The 18,126-nt window shown below is 42.5% G+C and overlaps 1 protein-coding gene across 1 annotated transcript in view; it reads left to right on the top strand.

Annotated features, from left to right (window-relative positions):
* Nucleotides 1-9,658, top strand: part of CAPN3 (calpain 3) — a 29,933-nt gene extending 20,275 nt beyond the window's left edge. Inside the window, exons 16-24 of the mRNA XM_071744662.1 lie at nt 523-624; nt 2,391-2,468; nt 4,533-4,590; nt 5,193-5,257; nt 6,277-6,345; nt 6,922-7,000; nt 7,949-8,065; nt 8,398-8,456; nt 9,096-9,658. Of these exons, the coding sequence (XP_071600763.1) occupies nt 523-624; nt 2,391-2,468; nt 4,533-4,590; nt 5,193-5,257; nt 6,277-6,345; nt 6,922-7,000; nt 7,949-8,065; nt 8,398-8,456; nt 9,096-9,122 (654 nt within the window). The 3' untranslated portion in view covers nt 9,123-9,658. The remainder of the gene's footprint in view (nt 1-522; nt 625-2,390; nt 2,469-4,532; nt 4,591-5,192; nt 5,258-6,276; nt 6,346-6,921; nt 7,001-7,948; nt 8,066-8,397; nt 8,457-9,095) is intronic.
* Nucleotides 9,659-18,126: the final 8,468 nt, after the last annotated feature.

The following is an 18,126-nucleotide window of genomic DNA, read 5'->3' as shown; positions in this document are numbered from 1 at the left end:
CCTTTTCTGTGTAGGATTCAGATTCTGTTTTCAGGGCTCGTGCCCTTCATAGAAAGGGGCAAGTTCACTAACTGAGAATCAAGAATCTGGGAGCCTTATTATTCTTAAAAAAACTAAAAAAACCCAAAAAACCCCCAAACCAAAACCAAAAAAACAAAAAAAACCTCGTAAGATTTAAATCCTTACTGGCCTTCTGAACAGGACAGCCAGAGGTAGCACTCTTGCAAAAAGACATTTGCAGCTTGCTTTTTAGCATGAGGACAGCACTCATTTCAGAAATTAGCTTCCCTTCCCTTCCTTTCCTTTCCCTTCCCTTCTTTTTTTTTTTTTTTTTTTTTTCCCCCCCTTTTTTTCTGTCATTCACATCTCTGGCTTCTCCAGTCATGCCCTCAGAAGCAGGAGCTGTTGCTGCATGTGCTTTGCCACAGAACATTAGAACAGCTGTCACCAAATATTTTCCTTTCCACTATTTCTCACTTCATTTCCACTTCCCTTTTGCTTCCTCCCTGCTTTTTCTTCTAGCCTATCATCTTTGTTTCTGACAGAGCAAACAGCAATAAGGAGCTGACAGCAGATGAAGACACTGGCAAAGATGGTGAAAAAAAACGTGCAGATGAGAAAAAGGTTTCTGTGGGATGAGGGGAAGAGGTCTTGGGCTGGCTGGGAGGAGAGAGCAGCTGGGGAGGGCACAGGATAGGGGCAAAGAACTGTCCTGAGATATTTCACAGCTTTTTATTTAATCTTAGCATAACTTGCATCTGGCTTAGGCAGATCTAATGAGCATGAGCAAACAGAGACTATCCCTCCAGTTATTTAATTCTTGTGCTGGGGGATTTAGTTGCTTGAAAACTTCTCGTGGTTCCTCTCTCCTGCACAGATCCTGGCTCTGTATGATCCCTCCCCCACAAGCAAAGCAGTTTAATCCTCTCTCCCTCAGCCCCCTGAAGTGGTACCCACTTTACACAGGGCACAGGCACAAGCCACACCCCAGGGCCTTCAGGAGCTCCTGGCAATGGCCACAGCCTCTCCTCATTCCAAATTACACATCCCTGTACCAGTCCTCAGCGGCCAGAAGAGAAAAGGATGAAAATGCAGGATCTCCTGCACCCCTCCTCTTTTCAGTCACAACCAGAGAGGAGGAAAACAGGGAAGCACATTTGGAGTTTCTGCCTATGGGTGGGTGAGGGACATGAGATGCTGCACTCAGGCTCGTGGTGTTTAGAAGCATAGTTTGAATTTCTGCTTATAAAGTTGTGCTGTTCTGCTGCATGACTGCCAGAAAATGCAGGTGGTGAAGTGGGAACCAGTCTTAACTTCCCTCTGCATTTCAAAAAAACACAGAACTAAGCCAAGAAGTTCACTTTATTTTCCTACACATAATTCCTGTAATTTAATATTGGAAGGGGGAATAAACTATAGTTTCCTTTTCTAGTATCAGGCTCAGAGTTCAAGTTTGCTCTTTGCATGTGCCTGAGAGAGAAACAAAAATAAAAGTGAAGCTGTCTCTGTGGTACATTACAAAGACTTCTCAAGCCCAAGTCCCTCTGCTCAATTCATAGTCTGCAGTGTGGAGCAGATGGGCCTCTTCTGCTCCAAACTTCTCCTTTGCAATGTTTTGAAACGAAAAAACAAAAGAACAAACAAAAAAAAACCCCAAAAAAACCAACAACAACAAAAAAAACAAAAACAAAAACCAAAAACAAACAAAAAAACACAAACAAAAAAACCAACAAAAAAAACCCACAACAAAAAAACCCCAAAAAACCACAAAAAACAAAAAAACAAAAAAACCACAAAAACAAAACAAAAACAAAACAAAAAAAACAAAAAACAAAAAACCAAAAAAACCCAAAACCAAAACCAAAACAAAACAAAAAAAACAAAAACAAAAAACCAAAAAAATCCAAAAAACCAAAAAACCCCCAAAAAAACTAAAAAAACCAAAAACCAAAAAACCCCCCAAAAATCTAAAAAAAACAAAAAAACAAAAAAAAACCCCCCCACAAAAAAACTAAAAAAAAAAACAACCCAAAAAACAAAACAAAAAAAAAAACCAAAAAAACCAAAAAAACCAAAAAACCCAAAAAACAAAAAACCAAAAAAACCAAAAAACAAAAAAACAGGACAAAAAGATAAATATCTGTCAGTGAAAATTATAATCCAAGAGAAAGACAAATGGGATGTTAAACACTCAGCAGTTCTGCCAAGAAACACGTTTAACTAAAAAAAGGGGAAAGGACCAGCAGGACAATCTGCTCCTCCAAAGAGCTCCAGATTCAGTAAGAGGCTCCTCTGGAGGAGGTTAAGAGAGCCCTGCAGCCCCCCTGTCCAGTCCCCCTGCTTTCCTGATGAAATGATGTTGTATCTCTTCGTTGCTTGTCTCTTTTCAGCGTGCTTCAGCAAAAGCTCAAGAGAGAAGTGAAGAGGAAAAACAGTTCAGGAACATCTTCCGACAGATTGCAGGGGATGTGAGTATGCAACAGATCCCTGTCCCTGCCATCAAAGCAGCCTCAGCACAACAACACCTGAACCAACTGCTTCATGGATTCAAAACACTGAATTGTAAAATTTCTTTGGATTTCCTTCCATCAGATTTCCTTTGAGATCTGAAGCAAAATCCAGTATAAATCCAATTAAATATACAGCTATCATCAGATTTACGTATCAGCTGTTCCCATTGTGCACAAGGGACCCTGATTTAAATTTAGGTTTTGGTTCTTTCAGTCAGGGGTCAGTATTGAGATTTCCTTTGAGATCTGAAGCAAAATCAAATATAAATCCAATTAAGTATACAGCTATTTACGTATCAGCTGTTCCCATTGTGCACAAGGGACCCTCACTTTAAATTTAGGTTTTAGTTCTTTCAGTCAGGGGTCAGTATTGGGACAGTGCTGTTAAACATAGAATCATAGAATCCTAGGGGTTGGAAGGGACCTCGAAAGATCATCTAGTCCAACCCCCCCTGCCAGAGCAGGGCCCCCTAGAGTACATCGCCTAGGAACGTGTCCAGGGGGGTTTTGAATGTCTCCAGTGAAGGAGACTCCACAACCCCCCTGGGCAGCCTGTTCCAGGGCTCCGTCACCCTTACAGTAAAAAAATTTTTTCTGATATTCAACTTGAACCTCCTATGCTCCAATTTACACCCATTACCCCTTGTCCTATCACTGGTCACCACTGAGAAAAGCCTAACTCCATCTCCCTGACACTCACCCCTTACATATTTGAAAACATTGATGAGGTCACCCCTCAGTCTCCTTTTCTCCAAACTAAAGAGACCCAGCTCCCTCAGCCTTTCCTGAGGAGATGTTCCACTCCCTTAATCATCTTAGTAGCTCTGCGCTGGACTCATGGACAGTGGGATAGAATGTATCCTCAGCAAGTGTGCTGATAATACCAAGCTGTGTGTGACACCTCAGAGGGAAGGGATGACATCCAGAGGGACCTGGACAGGCTGGAGAGGTGGGTGAGCCCATGCCAACCTCATGAAGTTCAACATAGCAAAGTAGAAGGTCCTGCACTTGGGTCAGTTCAATCTCAGGCACAAATACAGATGATCAAACAGCTGGAGCACCTCTGCTATGAAGAAAGACTGAGAGAGTTGGGGTTCTTCAGCCTGGAGTAGGCTCCAGGGAGACCTTACAGCAGCCTTCCAGTACATGAACGGGGCATACTGGAAAGCTGGGGTGGGGCTTTTCACCACAGAGGGGAGTGACAGGACAAGGGGTAATGGTTTTAAACTGAAAGAGGGTAGATTTAGATTAGAAATTCTTCACCATGAGGGTAGTAAGATACTGGAACAGGTTGGCTAGGGAGACTGTTGATGCCCCCTCCCTGGAGTGTTCAAGCCCAGGTTGGATGAAGCCTCCTGTAACCTGACCTAGTGGGAGGTGTCCCTGCCCATGCAGGGGGGTTGGATCTTGATGATCTTTAAGGTCCCTTGCAACCCTAACCATATGTGGTTCTATAATTCTGTGCTACATGATGCTATTTTGCATAGCTTCTATGAAAAAGTCAGAAATACAATGCCCTCAGTATATGCTTATTGCATATACTTTAGCCTACAGTCTCTGGACTTAGTTACCTGGAAGTTAGAGTTTTCTAGAGGACTTTATTGTATATAACAGGTCAAGAAAAGTCATCTCTAATTCACAAGCAATAAGAGAGAGAAGCTAGAAGGAAAAGCAGATTTAAAAAATGCACGTATTGAGAGGCTGTAGATGGGTTATAGGGATTTTCACATTTTGCTTCTTGACTTATACAGTGGTTTGAAATTACTGGTTATTATTCTAGTTTTAATTTAATAAGTGTTATATGGTAACTTTAGACCTAGCTTGTACTGCAGCCTCAAGAAAGATTTGGGCCAATGTTTATATGAAATAGAATGTACTGTAGCCATACTGTAGCCATATATGCCATACTGGAAAGTGATTAAAGACTTTTTTAGCATATCCTTCTAGCATATCCATCCATAAAGAGATATGCTTAATAAGGAATGTTGTAATTAACTATATCCTCACCACATTCCTTACCAGGACATGGAGATCAATGCTGAAGAACTCAGGGATGTTCTCAATAACGTCGTAAAAAAACGTGAGTTTGATCATGTGTTTCAGTAACATTGGACACAGAAATCTGTGATATGATGTAGCCCTCCTCCCCCACCTGTCCACCCTCCCCTGAGTTGAACCCCAAAAGCTGTGGTTTCAAAGCCACAAATTTCCTAATTACATTTCCATAGATTTTGCATCCAAGACTTAGCAAGATGAACTTTTCAGAGTGATTCTCTCTACTGCATTATCACTACTTGATTGCTTGTAATGAGCAAAAGTTTGTTGGAAGCACCACCCAGGATGGCACAGCAATTCTAGAAGTCTGCAAATGCCCTTAAACACAAGAATTCTAGTGGAGAGGCAGGTCTGTCTCCGTGCTTCACAAACTTTAGCCTACAGTCTCTGGACTTAGTTACCTGGAAGTTAGAGTTTTCTAGAGGACTTTATTGTATATAACAGGTCAAGAAAAGTCATCTCTAATTCACAAGCAATATTGTTAGAGTCTGTTCAGATTTCTCTACTCCTCAATTTTTACTGGATGAACAAAGTTAGTTTGGCATCTACTTTGAGAAGTTACACCTAAGAGGAAGAAACTCTTGCTGACTTGCATGATCTGTTTTCACCTGGGATCATCTATTTCAGATAAGGACCTAAAGACAGAAGGATTTGAACTGGAATCCTGCCGCAGCATGATTGCTTTGATGGATGTATCCTTTTCTGGTGAAAGAGGAGTGCTTGGTACCACACAAGTCCACTTGGGCTGCATTCCCCACCACCACACACACACAAGTTAAAAAGGCAGAGAAGCAAAACAGGACATTATAGTCTGTACTCAGATAACACAACATTCCTGGCTCAGTGCTGCTTTACTCCAGTCGTCTCAGCCTTTGCATAACTGGCAGATGAAAATGTTCCAAACCAGAAAACTACAGAACAACCAAGTATGATGCCCTTCCTTAGGCAACAGTGACTGACCAGCTCATGTACTAAAGCATGATTTTATTGTTTGGTTGGTTTGGTTTTTAAACCAGCTCAACATAACTGAAGGTTTTGCCAAAAAACTTACTACATTTCTCTCTTCTCTTTAAGTTTATAACATGTTACACATCCCACTATGTACCTGACATGCAACACAAAAACTGTCTCAGAGCAAGTATAACAAAACACACTACAAGATGTCATACTGCCTTACCTCTGATACAGCACTCAGATTCCCTATTTGAAGTTAATTTGAAAGAACATAAATGTACACAAACAGAACTGGAACAAAACTATGACTACAACCCAGAGCCATAATTGTTGGAGCCTAAGCACTTTCCTGTAGATGGCTTTAGTCAACATTTTGCTTAGTTCTCAATTAATTTTAAGCAAGGCAGAAAGGACTTTATTCTAGGAGAAAGGTTAATTGCCTTCACATTTGGAGGTATTTAGAGAGAATCCACTTAAATCCATCTTACACTAGGTCCAGGAGCAAATCTCTCTCTGCTGTACTAAATGTTTTCTTCTACACAAAATACAAATAGTACTTCATACTCCTGAAACAAAATATTACAGACTATAACCAAAACATTCACAAATATTTCACTGCACAGCTCAGCCAGCTCTTCATGATGAGGAGATCCTGATCTCGGTTTCACATTCATCCCTTCATCAGTATCTACAAAATTAATTAGTTTTCCTCTTTAAAATATCATGAGGTTTTTTTACCTGAATCTTTGCATCACAGACAGATGGCTCTGGGAAGATAAACTTTGATGAGTTTCGACACCTCTGGGACAAGATTAAAAGCTGGCAGGTATTGCTGGTATCCACAGTGCTGTTCTTCACATCTTCTGCAGCACAGAAGCTTTTGTAGGAAAATCAGACTTCTCTGCATACCCTACAATAAAAAGATAATATCATTGCATATTAGCTTCTGAGAAGAGAAGTAATATCTCTCCTCATCCTACTTGGAGGCTAAGCAAATAACCTGAATCTCTGAAGATCCAGAACTTATCTAAGAACATCCCCCATGAGAATACCACAGAGATATACAAATTGCAGGAGGAGGGTGATGGGAGATAGAACAAGGCCTTGTAAATAGCTTAATTAGGACAAGAAAAAGAGAAGATTAACAGCCTAAGTTCAAGGGAAAGAAGGACAGTCTCTAGGGGAGAGCTTTTTGCTTCTCACAGCATGGATCCAAATTATTTTTCTCTGTGACTGAGAGGACCTCTGTGATAACAACCCAGACCACCCAGCAGAAGCCTCATAAGGCAATTGGCCAAGCCCCCAAGTGCCTGAAAAACATCCAAAATCCAGTCAGTGGGTATGTTCAACAGAAGTACAAGCTTCTATACCTGTTGTGTACTTATTTTTTTCATTTTTCCAGAAAATTTTCAAGCGTTATGACACAGATCATTCGGGAACCATTAACAGCTACGAGATGAGGAATGCAGTCAATGATGCAGGTACTTCTCTCAGTGTTCAGTGCCCAACAACCAAAGAAACTTTATTTTGGATGAGCTTGTTTGGATGAGGGTGAAATCATGAACGCAGGAGTTTCTCTTTTGAAGGGAGACCCTATAGACATTCAGAAATATTTTTGCCCAATAGAGTTTAGAATCTTAGCATTACAGATTCATTTTGTTTGGAAAAGGCCTTTAAGATCATAGGGACCAATCATTAGCCTAACACTACTAGGTTAACCACTAAACCTTGTCTCTAAGCACCACATCTACACGTCTTCACATCTACACATCTTCAGGAATGGTGACTCCAGCTTCTTCCACTGCCTGACAACCCTTTCAGTAAAGAAATCTTTCCTAAGATCCAATCTAAACACAATCTGGCACAACTTGAGGCCCTTTCCTCCTGTTCTACCAATTATTACTTCAGACACCAACACCCACCTCTCTACAACCTCCTCTCAGGTAGTTGTAGAGACCCTTTAAGGAGCATGGTCACAAGCTGCAGCAGTCAGTACCACACTTTGGTAATGCCACGTTGAGGAGTTACCTCCTTACCTATTTTTCAACCTTTGTGTTTTCACAGCCACTTCCTCCTGGGTTTCTCTCACCGAGGTTTTGTTGCTTTGCTCCTAGCAGGCCCAGCTAATCTGCAAACTCCTTGGTGCAGACCTCTCGTCTTCGTATTTACAGCATGAGGGAACTCACACACTATTGGCCCTCCCAAATCATAATTTAAAAGCATTGCTTCCATTTTAAGAAAGTATCCGAGCACACTGAAGCTCCTTGTAGCCTTATCTCATTACATTTAGTGGCTTCACCTGTACGCTCCGGCCTGAGCCTCAGCTGGGCCCGGGAAGTGCCTGTGGCCTCTCCTGGAGGTCTGAGCAGCACCAGCGTTTCCCCCCCCCAGCTGTGTCCCAGTTGTGCCCCATTTCTATCCCTCTGCAGGGTTTCGGCTGAACAATCAGCTCTACGACATCATCACCATGCGCTACGCCGACAAGAACATGAACATTGACTTTGACAGCTTCATCTGCTGCTTCGTGAGGCTGGACGCCATGTTCAGTGAGTAGCTGCTGTCCCCCCCCCACCGCCTCACCCCAAAGCCACACGGATTAACTCAAAGCACCACTCGTCCACCTATAATTTTAAATTTATGGGTGTAGGGAGTCTAAAATGACAGCTGTGCCATGCAAGCACAAAAGAAAATAAGCCACTGCATTTTTCTTTGTACTACCCAAGGGAAAACATAGCCGAAATACTTGCTAACCACGTAAGTAAGTATCTGCCTGCACAAGTTTCCATAAATACGGCAGGAAGACAGTTTGGTTCCCTGTATGGGATCATCTTTACACACATAGTAAACTACTCCATGTGTTTTTATTCCCTTGCTTTAGGAGCATTCCGTGCCTTTGATAAAGATGGAGATGGCATCATTAAGCTCAATGTCCTGGAGGTAAACTGCTTTATGCAAATATTTCTAACACAATGTCATGATACTAAGTTTTAAGCGAAAAATTCATTGCACATGTGCCCAAAGGAGCCTATGAGAGCTGGTCTGAAACTGTCATCCAATCTGTAAGGGGCCACAAAACCTCCTAAAAATTTTTTCTGTAAGCCAATGTCCCATGGAGAGCACCTGTACCCATCACCTGCCAGCAACAGCTGCTCTGTGGGGCTCCAGTTGGTACTGAAGGGCACTGCTGTGGACTCTTCATACTTTAAAGTGTTTGAAAAAACTTCTGAGGTTTTTTTTTTTCTAAGGCAATTTTAATCAAATATACTAATGTGGCACTAACTGATATTGGGGTTTAACATAATTCTTTACCTTTTTAATATCTCATTAAGAAGGCTTGGAAAGTTTCAACTTAAAAGCATGTCTTCTGCGAGGGAGATCATAAAAAAACCTTTACTATATGCAAGGGAAGGAGGAACATGAGCAAGAAGCCAAAGATAAAATTCCCCACTGCCACTATGCTTCATCCTAAGAGCCAGCAAGCAGCTGCCTTTCAGCTAGAGATGGTGGTGGCTTAATACAATTTTTTTGGAGAATGCCAGCAACTCTTTCATCCTTTAATTCTCTCTCTTCTTTCAGTGGCTGCAGCTCACGATGTATGCATAACACCAGAGCCAGAGGCCACCTTTGGCAAGAACAGACTCAGGACTCTGTTTTGAGTAATTTGCTCCATTCACCCCCAAATGCAAACAAGAGCATTTCCCAATTATGTGCTTTGCTTCTCAAGATAACAGCGCATTGGAAGAAGCCCTTGGAGAAAGAAACAACCATACTGCAGTAGGCAGACTATGCACATATTCTGTAACTAGTTTTATAACTTCCTGACTTTTTCATTTTGGGCTACAAGGATTAATTTATTGATGACTGATGTAAGCTTTTTCTGCATGGTAAAGACAAGGACTGTGTCTCATTGTTCTGCTCATGCTGACAGCTGGAAAAGTCTTCCCTCAAATCAGGCAAAATTGGGATTGTAGCTGAACTGTGAAAGTCAGAGGTGTTTACTACCACCTTGTAATTAGTCATTAATTCTTTGTCCTGCTTTTGATACTATCATTTCAGCCTCTTCATAATGTTTACTGAATATTTCACACAAGATTGTCCTCAATTACATTAAAATTATGCATCCCAATCACATTGCTACAGATGTGGCTGTGCAGGTTGGTTCTATGCTAGAAACAGACTGCAATAATACCTAGGTACAACTTGGGCTAGTGCCTCAACTATCAGAAGGAGCAATTTGTTCCCACTTTTAGTTTCCCCATAATACCCTAAGTATACACTAGATATTTTTAATGTTTTTTTATTGTAACTACATTCTCTGTAACACTAAGAAAGTTGCTTCCCATTTCAGAGGGAAAACCTTTTACACATACAAAGCCATGTATCTACACACACTCTTCCTCCCCGTCCTCCAGGCCCCATTTCCTAACAGAATTGTGTATTTCTTTATTATAAGAGGTGACCTGGAGCAAAATCAGACACTATATCAGCCCATCCACTTTAGGAAGATCATTAAAATGTGTAAATACAACTAGTTTAATTGAACCAAAAATTAAAACCACAGGATTTTGGCCTAATCCTTAGGGTTGACTTTTGGTTTTATTTTGAAATAACAAAGGATGATAAAACATTGAACATTCTTCCAGCATTCTCCCAAATATACAGTACCTTTTGGAATTTTATGGCAAGTGTGAAAACATCCTAATATCTCAAACACTTGAATGTATTATAAAAACCCAGCACTTGAGCTTGAGAGGTTCCACCATTACCAGTTTAATGAGGACAGGCTTTCAGAACTGGTCAATCTTAAGTCAATATAAAAATAGAAGGGAAAATATAAGGTGTGAGAAGACCAGACTTTGTCAGGAGAACCTTCTGCTTAGCTCTCTGCTTGAAAAAAGTAACAAAGCAATACAGTGTTGTAAAGCAGAATTGTAAAAACAAGTCGCAGCAACCACTCCAAGTTTTTCTATTCTGGTAAGCAGCACATCTAACTGAAAGGTCACCAAAAAACAGAAAACCTCTTGATTACACAGTTCTAAATCACAGAATCACAGAATGTTAGGGGTTGGAAGGGACCTCTGGAGATGAACTGCCCTGCCAGGGCACGTTTACCTAGAGTGGATTGCACAGGATGGCATTCAGGCAGATTTTGAATGTCACCAGAGACAAAGACCCCACCATCACTCTGGGAAGCCTGTTCCAGTGCTTTGCTGCCCTTGCAGCTAAAGAAGTTCTTCCTATGTTTTGGTTGAACATCTTGTGTTCCATTTTGTGACCATTGCCCCTTGTCCTGTGACTGGACAGGACTGAAAGAAGTCTGGTCCCACCCTCCTGACAATCACCCTTTGGATATTTATAAGCATCAATGACATTCCCCCTTGTAGTGACATGAGGCAACCAGGTGCCACTAATTGCCAGGTAGTGGGCTTGACCTCGTGTTAAGCCCACCTGTGCCTGATTAGGGCAGACCCCTACTGCACATTAGCAGAATTAGGGGGCCAATAAAAGCTCCAGATGTAGCAAGACAAACCTCTTCTATGGGTGCGGTGCTCCAAGGTCCAACCAGGTGTCCCAGTAGAATCTCACGAATGGTGCTCTGACCAGCCTGGATCAGTGCTACTGCTCCCAAGGTGGCTAAACCAGCCCCCTGGCTTCCCCACGTGTGAGCTTTTTATTGGCCCCCTAATCCTGCTCATGCGCAGTAGGGGCTGCCCTAATTAGGCACAGGTGGGATTAACACGAGGTCAAGCCCACTACCTGGCAATTAGTGGCACCTGGTTGCCTCATGTCACTACACCCCCTCAGTCTCCTCTTCTCCGAGCTGACCCGGCTCCCTCAGCCTTTCCTCATATGGCAGATGCTCCAAGTCCCCTAATCAGCTCAGTGGCTCTGAGCTGGACTCTCCAGTTGTTCCTTGAGAGTCCAGAAGTGGACTCAGTGTTACAGATGGGGCCTTGCCAGAGCAGAGGGGGAGAACAACCTCCCTCAACCTGTTTGCCACACTCTTCTTGACACCTTAGGATACCATTGGCCTTCTTGGTCATAAGGGCACATTTCTGGCTCAGGGTCACCCTGTTCACCAGGACTCCCAGGTCTTTTCCACACAGAGCTGCTTTCTAGTAGGTCAGCCCCTAACCTATACTGATACATGGGGCTGTTCCTCCCTACCTGCAGCACTCTACCCTTGCCCTTGTTGAACCTCAAGCAGTTTTTCTCTGCCCAGTCCTCCAGCCTATCCAGGTCACCCCAAAGGCAGCACAGCCCTCTGGTGTGTCAGCCACCCCTCCCAGTTTTGTATCATCAGCAAACTGAGGGTACACTGTCCCTTCATCCAGGTCATTGATGAATATATTGAACAGGACTGGACCCAGTACTGACTCCTGGGGAATTCCACTTGCTACTGACCTTTAACTGGACTCTACATTACTAATGATCACCCTCTGAGCTCTTGCTTTCAGCCAGTTTTTAGTCCACCTCCCTGTACATTCATCTAACTCACACTTCCTAAGCTTGTCTATGAGGATGCTGGGGGAGATGGTGCCAAAAGCCTTGCTGAAGTCAAAGTAGACAACATCCACTGCCCTCCTCTCATCTACCCATCCAGTCATACCATTGCAGAAGACCACCAGATTAGTCAGACATGAATGAGTCCCCCTTGGTAAATCCATGTTAACTACTTCTGATAACTTTCTCTTCCTCCATACGCTTTGAAATGATGCCCAGAATGAGCTGTTCCATAATCTTTCCAGGAATGGAGGTGAGGCTGACTGGCCTATAGTTTACTGGGTCTTCTTGCACTTTTTGAAGACTGGAATGATGCTGGCTTTCTTCCAGTCCTCAGGCACCTCACCTCTTCTCCAGGACATTTCAAAGATGATGGAGAGTGGCCCAGCCATGACTTCTGCCAGCTCCCTCAGCATTTGCAGGTGTACCCTACCAGGACCCATGTGCTTGTGTTTGTGCAGTTTACTTAGTTGACCTCTAACTTGATCTTCCTCTACCAAGGGAAAGTCTTCCTTCAACCAGACTTTGTTACTGCCAAAGTCTGGGCTCCTGAAGGCTGCCCTGAGCAGCAAAGACTGAAGCAAAGAAGGCATTCAGGAACTTTGCTGCCCCTGCATCCTCTGTCACCATGGCACCCACCTCATTCAACAGCAGGCCCACATTTTCTCTCATTTTCCTTTTCCCTCCAATATACTTGAAGAAACCCTTCCTATCAACCTTGATGCTCCTCACCAGGTTCCATTCCAAGGAGGCTTTGGCTTTTCTCATTTCCTCCCTGCATACTCTGGCAGAATCCTTGTACTCTTCCCAAGTGGTCAGTCCCTTCTTGACATATTATAAACTTCATTCTTCCACTTGAGTTTTTTCAGAAGCTCCCCTGCTCAGCCATGCAGGTCTTGCTTGATTCCTTACTCTTAGGGATACACTGATCCTGAGGCTGGAGGAAGTGGTGCTTGAATACCAACCAGCTCTCTTTAGTCACTCTACCTTCCAGAGACTTAACCCACAGGATTCCTCCAAGCAATTTCTTCCAAAGTGCAGAGTTAGTCCTCCTGAAGTCCAAGGCTGCAATTCTACTTATTGTTTTGTGCATGCTACCCATGATCCTGAACTCTGTCTTCTCATGATCACTACTGCCAAGGCTGCCTCCAACCTTAATCCCCTCTACCTTTGTCAGTACTAGGTCTTTGTTGGCTCCTCCACCACCTGAATCAAAAAGCTGTCATCAGTACACTGGAGAAACCTTCTGGACTGTGCATGCATGGCTAAGGGGCCTTCCCAGCAGGTATCAGGGTGACTGAAGTCCCCCATAAGAACCACAGCCTGTGACTTGCTGATGACCCCAAGCTGTGTGGTGCAGCTGACACACTGGAGGGAGGGGATGCCATCCAGAGGGACCTTGACAGGCTGGAGAGGTGGCTGGGCCCATGCCAACCTCATGAAGTTCAGCAAGGCCAAGTGCAAGGTCCTGCATCTGGGTCAGGGCAATCCCAAGCACTGATATAGGCTGGGCAGTGACTGGCTTGAGAGGAGCCCTGAGGAAAAGGACTTGGGGGTGCTGGTGGATGAGAAGATCAGCATGAGCTGTCAGTGTACACCTGCAGCCCAAGAAGCCAACGAGATCCTGGGCTGCATCAAGAGAAGTGTGGCCAGCAGGTCAGGGGAAGTGATTTTCCCCCTCTACTCTGCTCTCATGAGACCCCACCTGGTGTGCTGCATCCAGTTCTGGAGCCCCTGTAACAGGAGGGACATGGACAGGCTGGAGCTTGTCCAGAGAAGGGCCATGAGGATGATCAGAGGGCTGGGGCACCTCTGCTATGAGGAGAGACTGAGAGAGTTGGGGTTGTTCAGTCTGGAGAGGAGAAGGCTCTGAAGAGACCTTATTGAAGCCTTCCAGTATCTGAAGGGAGCTACAAGAAAGCTGGGGAGGGACCTTTTAGGCTGTCAGTAGTGATAAGATACGGGGGAATGGATTCAAACTAGAGGAGGGGAGATTTAGATTAGATTTTAGCAATAAGTTCTTCACCATGAGGGTTGTGAGACACTGGCACAACCTGTCAGGTTGCCTGGAGAGGTGGTGGAAGCCCCATCCCTGGAACTTTTTAAGGACAGGCTGGACATGACTCCTGCTCCCCAGAAGCAAAACCTATCAACACCCCTGGAGTGCTGGAGCTTCCAAGTGGCTTGTCTGACTTTATCCAGCCCTCTTAAAAACAGAGAAAAAGTCCAGAATGAAGTCAAGTTCTACCTCTGAAAAAAAGCATTCTATCCGAAACAAAGAAGAATCAGACTGACAAACCACAACAATATAAAGAACTTTTATTTCTCTTTTTTTTTTTTTTTTTCTTTTTTTTTTCTTTCTTGTTCTTTTTTTTTTGCTGTGTAAAGGTTTGTTATTACACTCACAGCTCTGTACCAAAGTGAGAGAAGAAAACCAAGGTCAATCTCTGCACATGTGCTCCACAGCTTGAATTATTAAGAATTCGATGCTGTTGTTTTATTCCACTTCCATTCTTCCAAGGGACTGCTTAACACTTACAGCAAAATAAGAAGCTGGCAGGCACATAGAACATATTCCTACACAGTTTGCTCTTAAACTATTAAATATTTTACAAACAGTGGCTGAAACCGTTTCCTTATCCTTCCTCACATATTCTGCAGCTCAGGACAACTTACAGACTGTTTGAATGACAGTACCATACAAGCCTGAAAACCAAGATCCATCTGTACCTGTTTTTTAATATAAAAGAAGGGAAAAATCTTTTTTTCAGCATCTTGATCTGGCATTATTGTACTGTTTGAAAATGTGCATTAAGAACTGCACTACTCCAGACACACAGCACAGCCAAACTTCTACTGTTTTGCAGAAGTCAGCTCATGTGCTGATAACACATTTAAAGTTTGTACTCCACACTCCACATCTAAGTAACACCAGGCAAGCAGAAGCTGGGATATTTAATGAGTTTGTGTACCAACAATGCAGCAGTTTTCCCTCCACCCCCTTTCAGATACAGAAGCAGCAGTGTTAGGCCACAAAGTATTTAGCACTGACAGCTTTTATTTTTCCCTGTGATTTGAAGGAGAAAGGAGCAGCAAACACAGACCAATCCTAGTGCTGTCTTATCATTCAACACACGTGAAGTTATGAGCACTGGGACAGGTTAAGCTTTGCAGCACATGTGAGCTTCAAGTGATCATTTTATGCTACTTGCACTCTCCTTTTGGAGCTTGGTATGCCTATGGCACAAGTTCTGGTGCTTTTCAAAAGAATAACTGGTTTCAGTAGCACCAGGCCCATTCTTTGTATGATGCCTCTGAACACTCTATCCACTCAGGATGCTCACAGCTTAATAGTTGCAGTGTCAGTCCTGCTACAAGGAAAGTGGTGACTTGCCCCCTAAAGGGCCTGCCATATGTAGTCAGACATAGAGCAAGTCCAGAGCTCCTTATTTAACATTTGACTAATAAATAAACACAGCTAACCAGAAAATGAAACCTTACTCTACTCACTCTTCCACCCACAACTTTTTACTTCCATTAAAAAACAAACTGAAAACCAAAATAGTCCTGAAACAGCCTCCAGGTGTGCAGTATTGCTTTTCATGCAAATAGTACTTGGGTAAATTTTACAAATAGTCCACCTTCCCAAAGTTACCACACCCTTCAGTTAGAGGTATATCAGGAGTCAAAACCCTAATTTGCAAGATTGAAGAGAATCTCATGAGTGGTTACCAAGCCCACACATTTAGTCTGGTATCTCCCTCCTGTAATTGCCTCCAGAAGAAATAAACAGTCAGTAGCAAAAGCTGTCCTGAATTCCAGCTGAACAAATCAGAAACCTCCCCACAGAACTCCAGAGAAGGGATTTCCCCAGCTGCACAAAAGCTTCCTAATAAATCCTTTTAAGATATCCTCAGAACAAAGCAGCACAGCATTTTCCTCTGAACCCCTGAGCAATTTTTAAAATTGTCTTTAACTTATGAAACAAATTTTTACAAAGATTCATGCAGCACTGCTATTTTCCTGCCTTTTACCCATTTTAAGATTTCTACACTATATCTGAAATGACCTATAAATCACCAAATGACACCCCTGGTAAAGCTAATGGTGGATTTTAGAAGCCCAGACTTTTCAGGAGGACTGTTTAAGGAAAAATAAAGAAATACAACAGACTACAAAAAAAAAAGTCTACTTCCAGCTAGAAAAGATAATTGGAACAAGCAATCAGGAATGCAAATAAAATGTCATAACTGTATTTGTTTCAACACCTACTGAGAAAGATCCTTACACATTCTTGGAAACAGCTGAAAGAATCACAAGGAAGAAGTAAGAAAATCTACTCTTCTCACACACCATTTTTCAGAATGCTACAATCACCCCATGAGCTTGTCCTCAGGACACAAACCTCCACAACTTCAAAAAGAGTCCATGAAGGACAACTTGAGATATTCATGTAGTTCATGCCACACTTTCACATGCTCCCTCATTGTGGTTCAAAATAAACCCTGAAGAACTCTTGAATATCAGTAATTTTGGAAATGGTTTAAGTATTATGCAGTCTTCTGGATTTAGATTATTAAAAATCCAAATACTCTCAGAGACAGAGCAATACAGCCTGCAACAGAAGACATTTTACACTGCTCAGAGATTTCCCTGAACTTGATTCTTGAAATGTTTCATCCACAGACAAAAAAAAAGGAAAAACAAAACCAAACCTCAAACACACACTCCAGAAACCAAAACAAAACCACCCTCAAAACAGTCCAGGGTTTGAGCCACATCTTGTGTTTTTTCCTGCTCACAAACAACTTAATAAAAAACCCAAACAGATCACCACAAAAGCACTGGAACCTCAGAGATTCCCATGTGTATGAAGAAGGATGCTACTACATTCCTGTTTTACTGTCTTCTCACCAAAAAATCATCAATGTCAAGCCATTACAAATTATCCTTGTCCACTATGACCATACAAAAAAATAGTGTGCCCTGAAGTTCTTTGATTTGATGGCAGCAGAACATCCATGGGCTTTCCTCAATGACTTTCTTGGCCTAAAAAGGCTTCTTTTTAGTCAAAGAATGGGGCTATGTAAACCTATTTGGTCTATGACTGGCATACCAATACTCAGAGTAGTGGTGAAAGAGGTGCCCAGTAAAAACAGTGCATCCAATTTGTTTGAAAAGCACTGGATTCATTTATAAGCAGCTCCATTTTGTCACTGGGCTGTCTTTACCTTCTGTTGCACTTTAAAGAGACATTATTTTTTTTATTTTGAGCAGCAAGTGAAGCAAAAGTGACCACAAAGCTCCTTGCTAGGTTAGTCTCATCATTTAAAAGAGCTCTTTGCTGAATTAGTGTCATTACGGGAGAGAAGAGAAAATGTACATTTCACTGAAATGTTCAGTGAAAAGTACATTTCACTGAACTTAATGGGTAAAGTTTTCCACCCCAAGGGACACCTGCAAAGGAATTCTGACAAGCAGAAACCCCTCTGCACTGGCTTCTCCAGGGTACCTTCTGTGCATTAGCAGAAACAAATCTTTTGCTACACAACATGCATTTCCTCAGCTTCTGCTTGAGAACTTTTACAGAGCTTAAAATCCTTTAAAATCTTGCTCCATTCTTTCCAGTTGAGTTTTGTGTGAACTTGATAGGCCCAAGCCAATCAAGCCAGTTCACAACAGAAACAAAACACTACTTCAGCAGATGCACTTAGGCAGTGTCTTTCCATTTCTCTTACTTTACTATTCCATGGAGATATGGGAACAGCAAAGCTCAGTCACTAAAATTTCACATATAGTAGGTAGGTATCCAGCTACAGTGATGTATCAGGATAGCAGTGGTTATACTGGTATTTAAAGAAAACAAAAATCAACACCACTTACTTCTTTCCTGTACATATAGACCTGTATTTAAAAAAGACTAAGACTGCAAAGCATCAGAGTGGAGCCACTGTTCTGGCTGTTTTGCTGCTACTGCCAAAGAACTGCTTTCCTCCAAGTGAACAACATACCTGAGGAGATATAGTAGTTAGGGCAGTCTGTCACTGTATTTTTTGTACCAGTTATAGCAATTTTTACACAAGGAATAAAAAATAAATTAGAA

The sequence above is a fragment of the Heliangelus exortis genome, chromosome 5 (assembly GCF_036169615.1).
Source record: "Heliangelus exortis chromosome 5, bHelExo1.hap1, whole genome shotgun sequence".
NCBI classification, from domain to species: domain Eukaryota; kingdom Metazoa; phylum Chordata; class Aves; order Apodiformes; family Trochilidae; genus Heliangelus; species Heliangelus exortis.
This window is presented reverse-complemented; position numbering and strand designations above follow the sequence as displayed.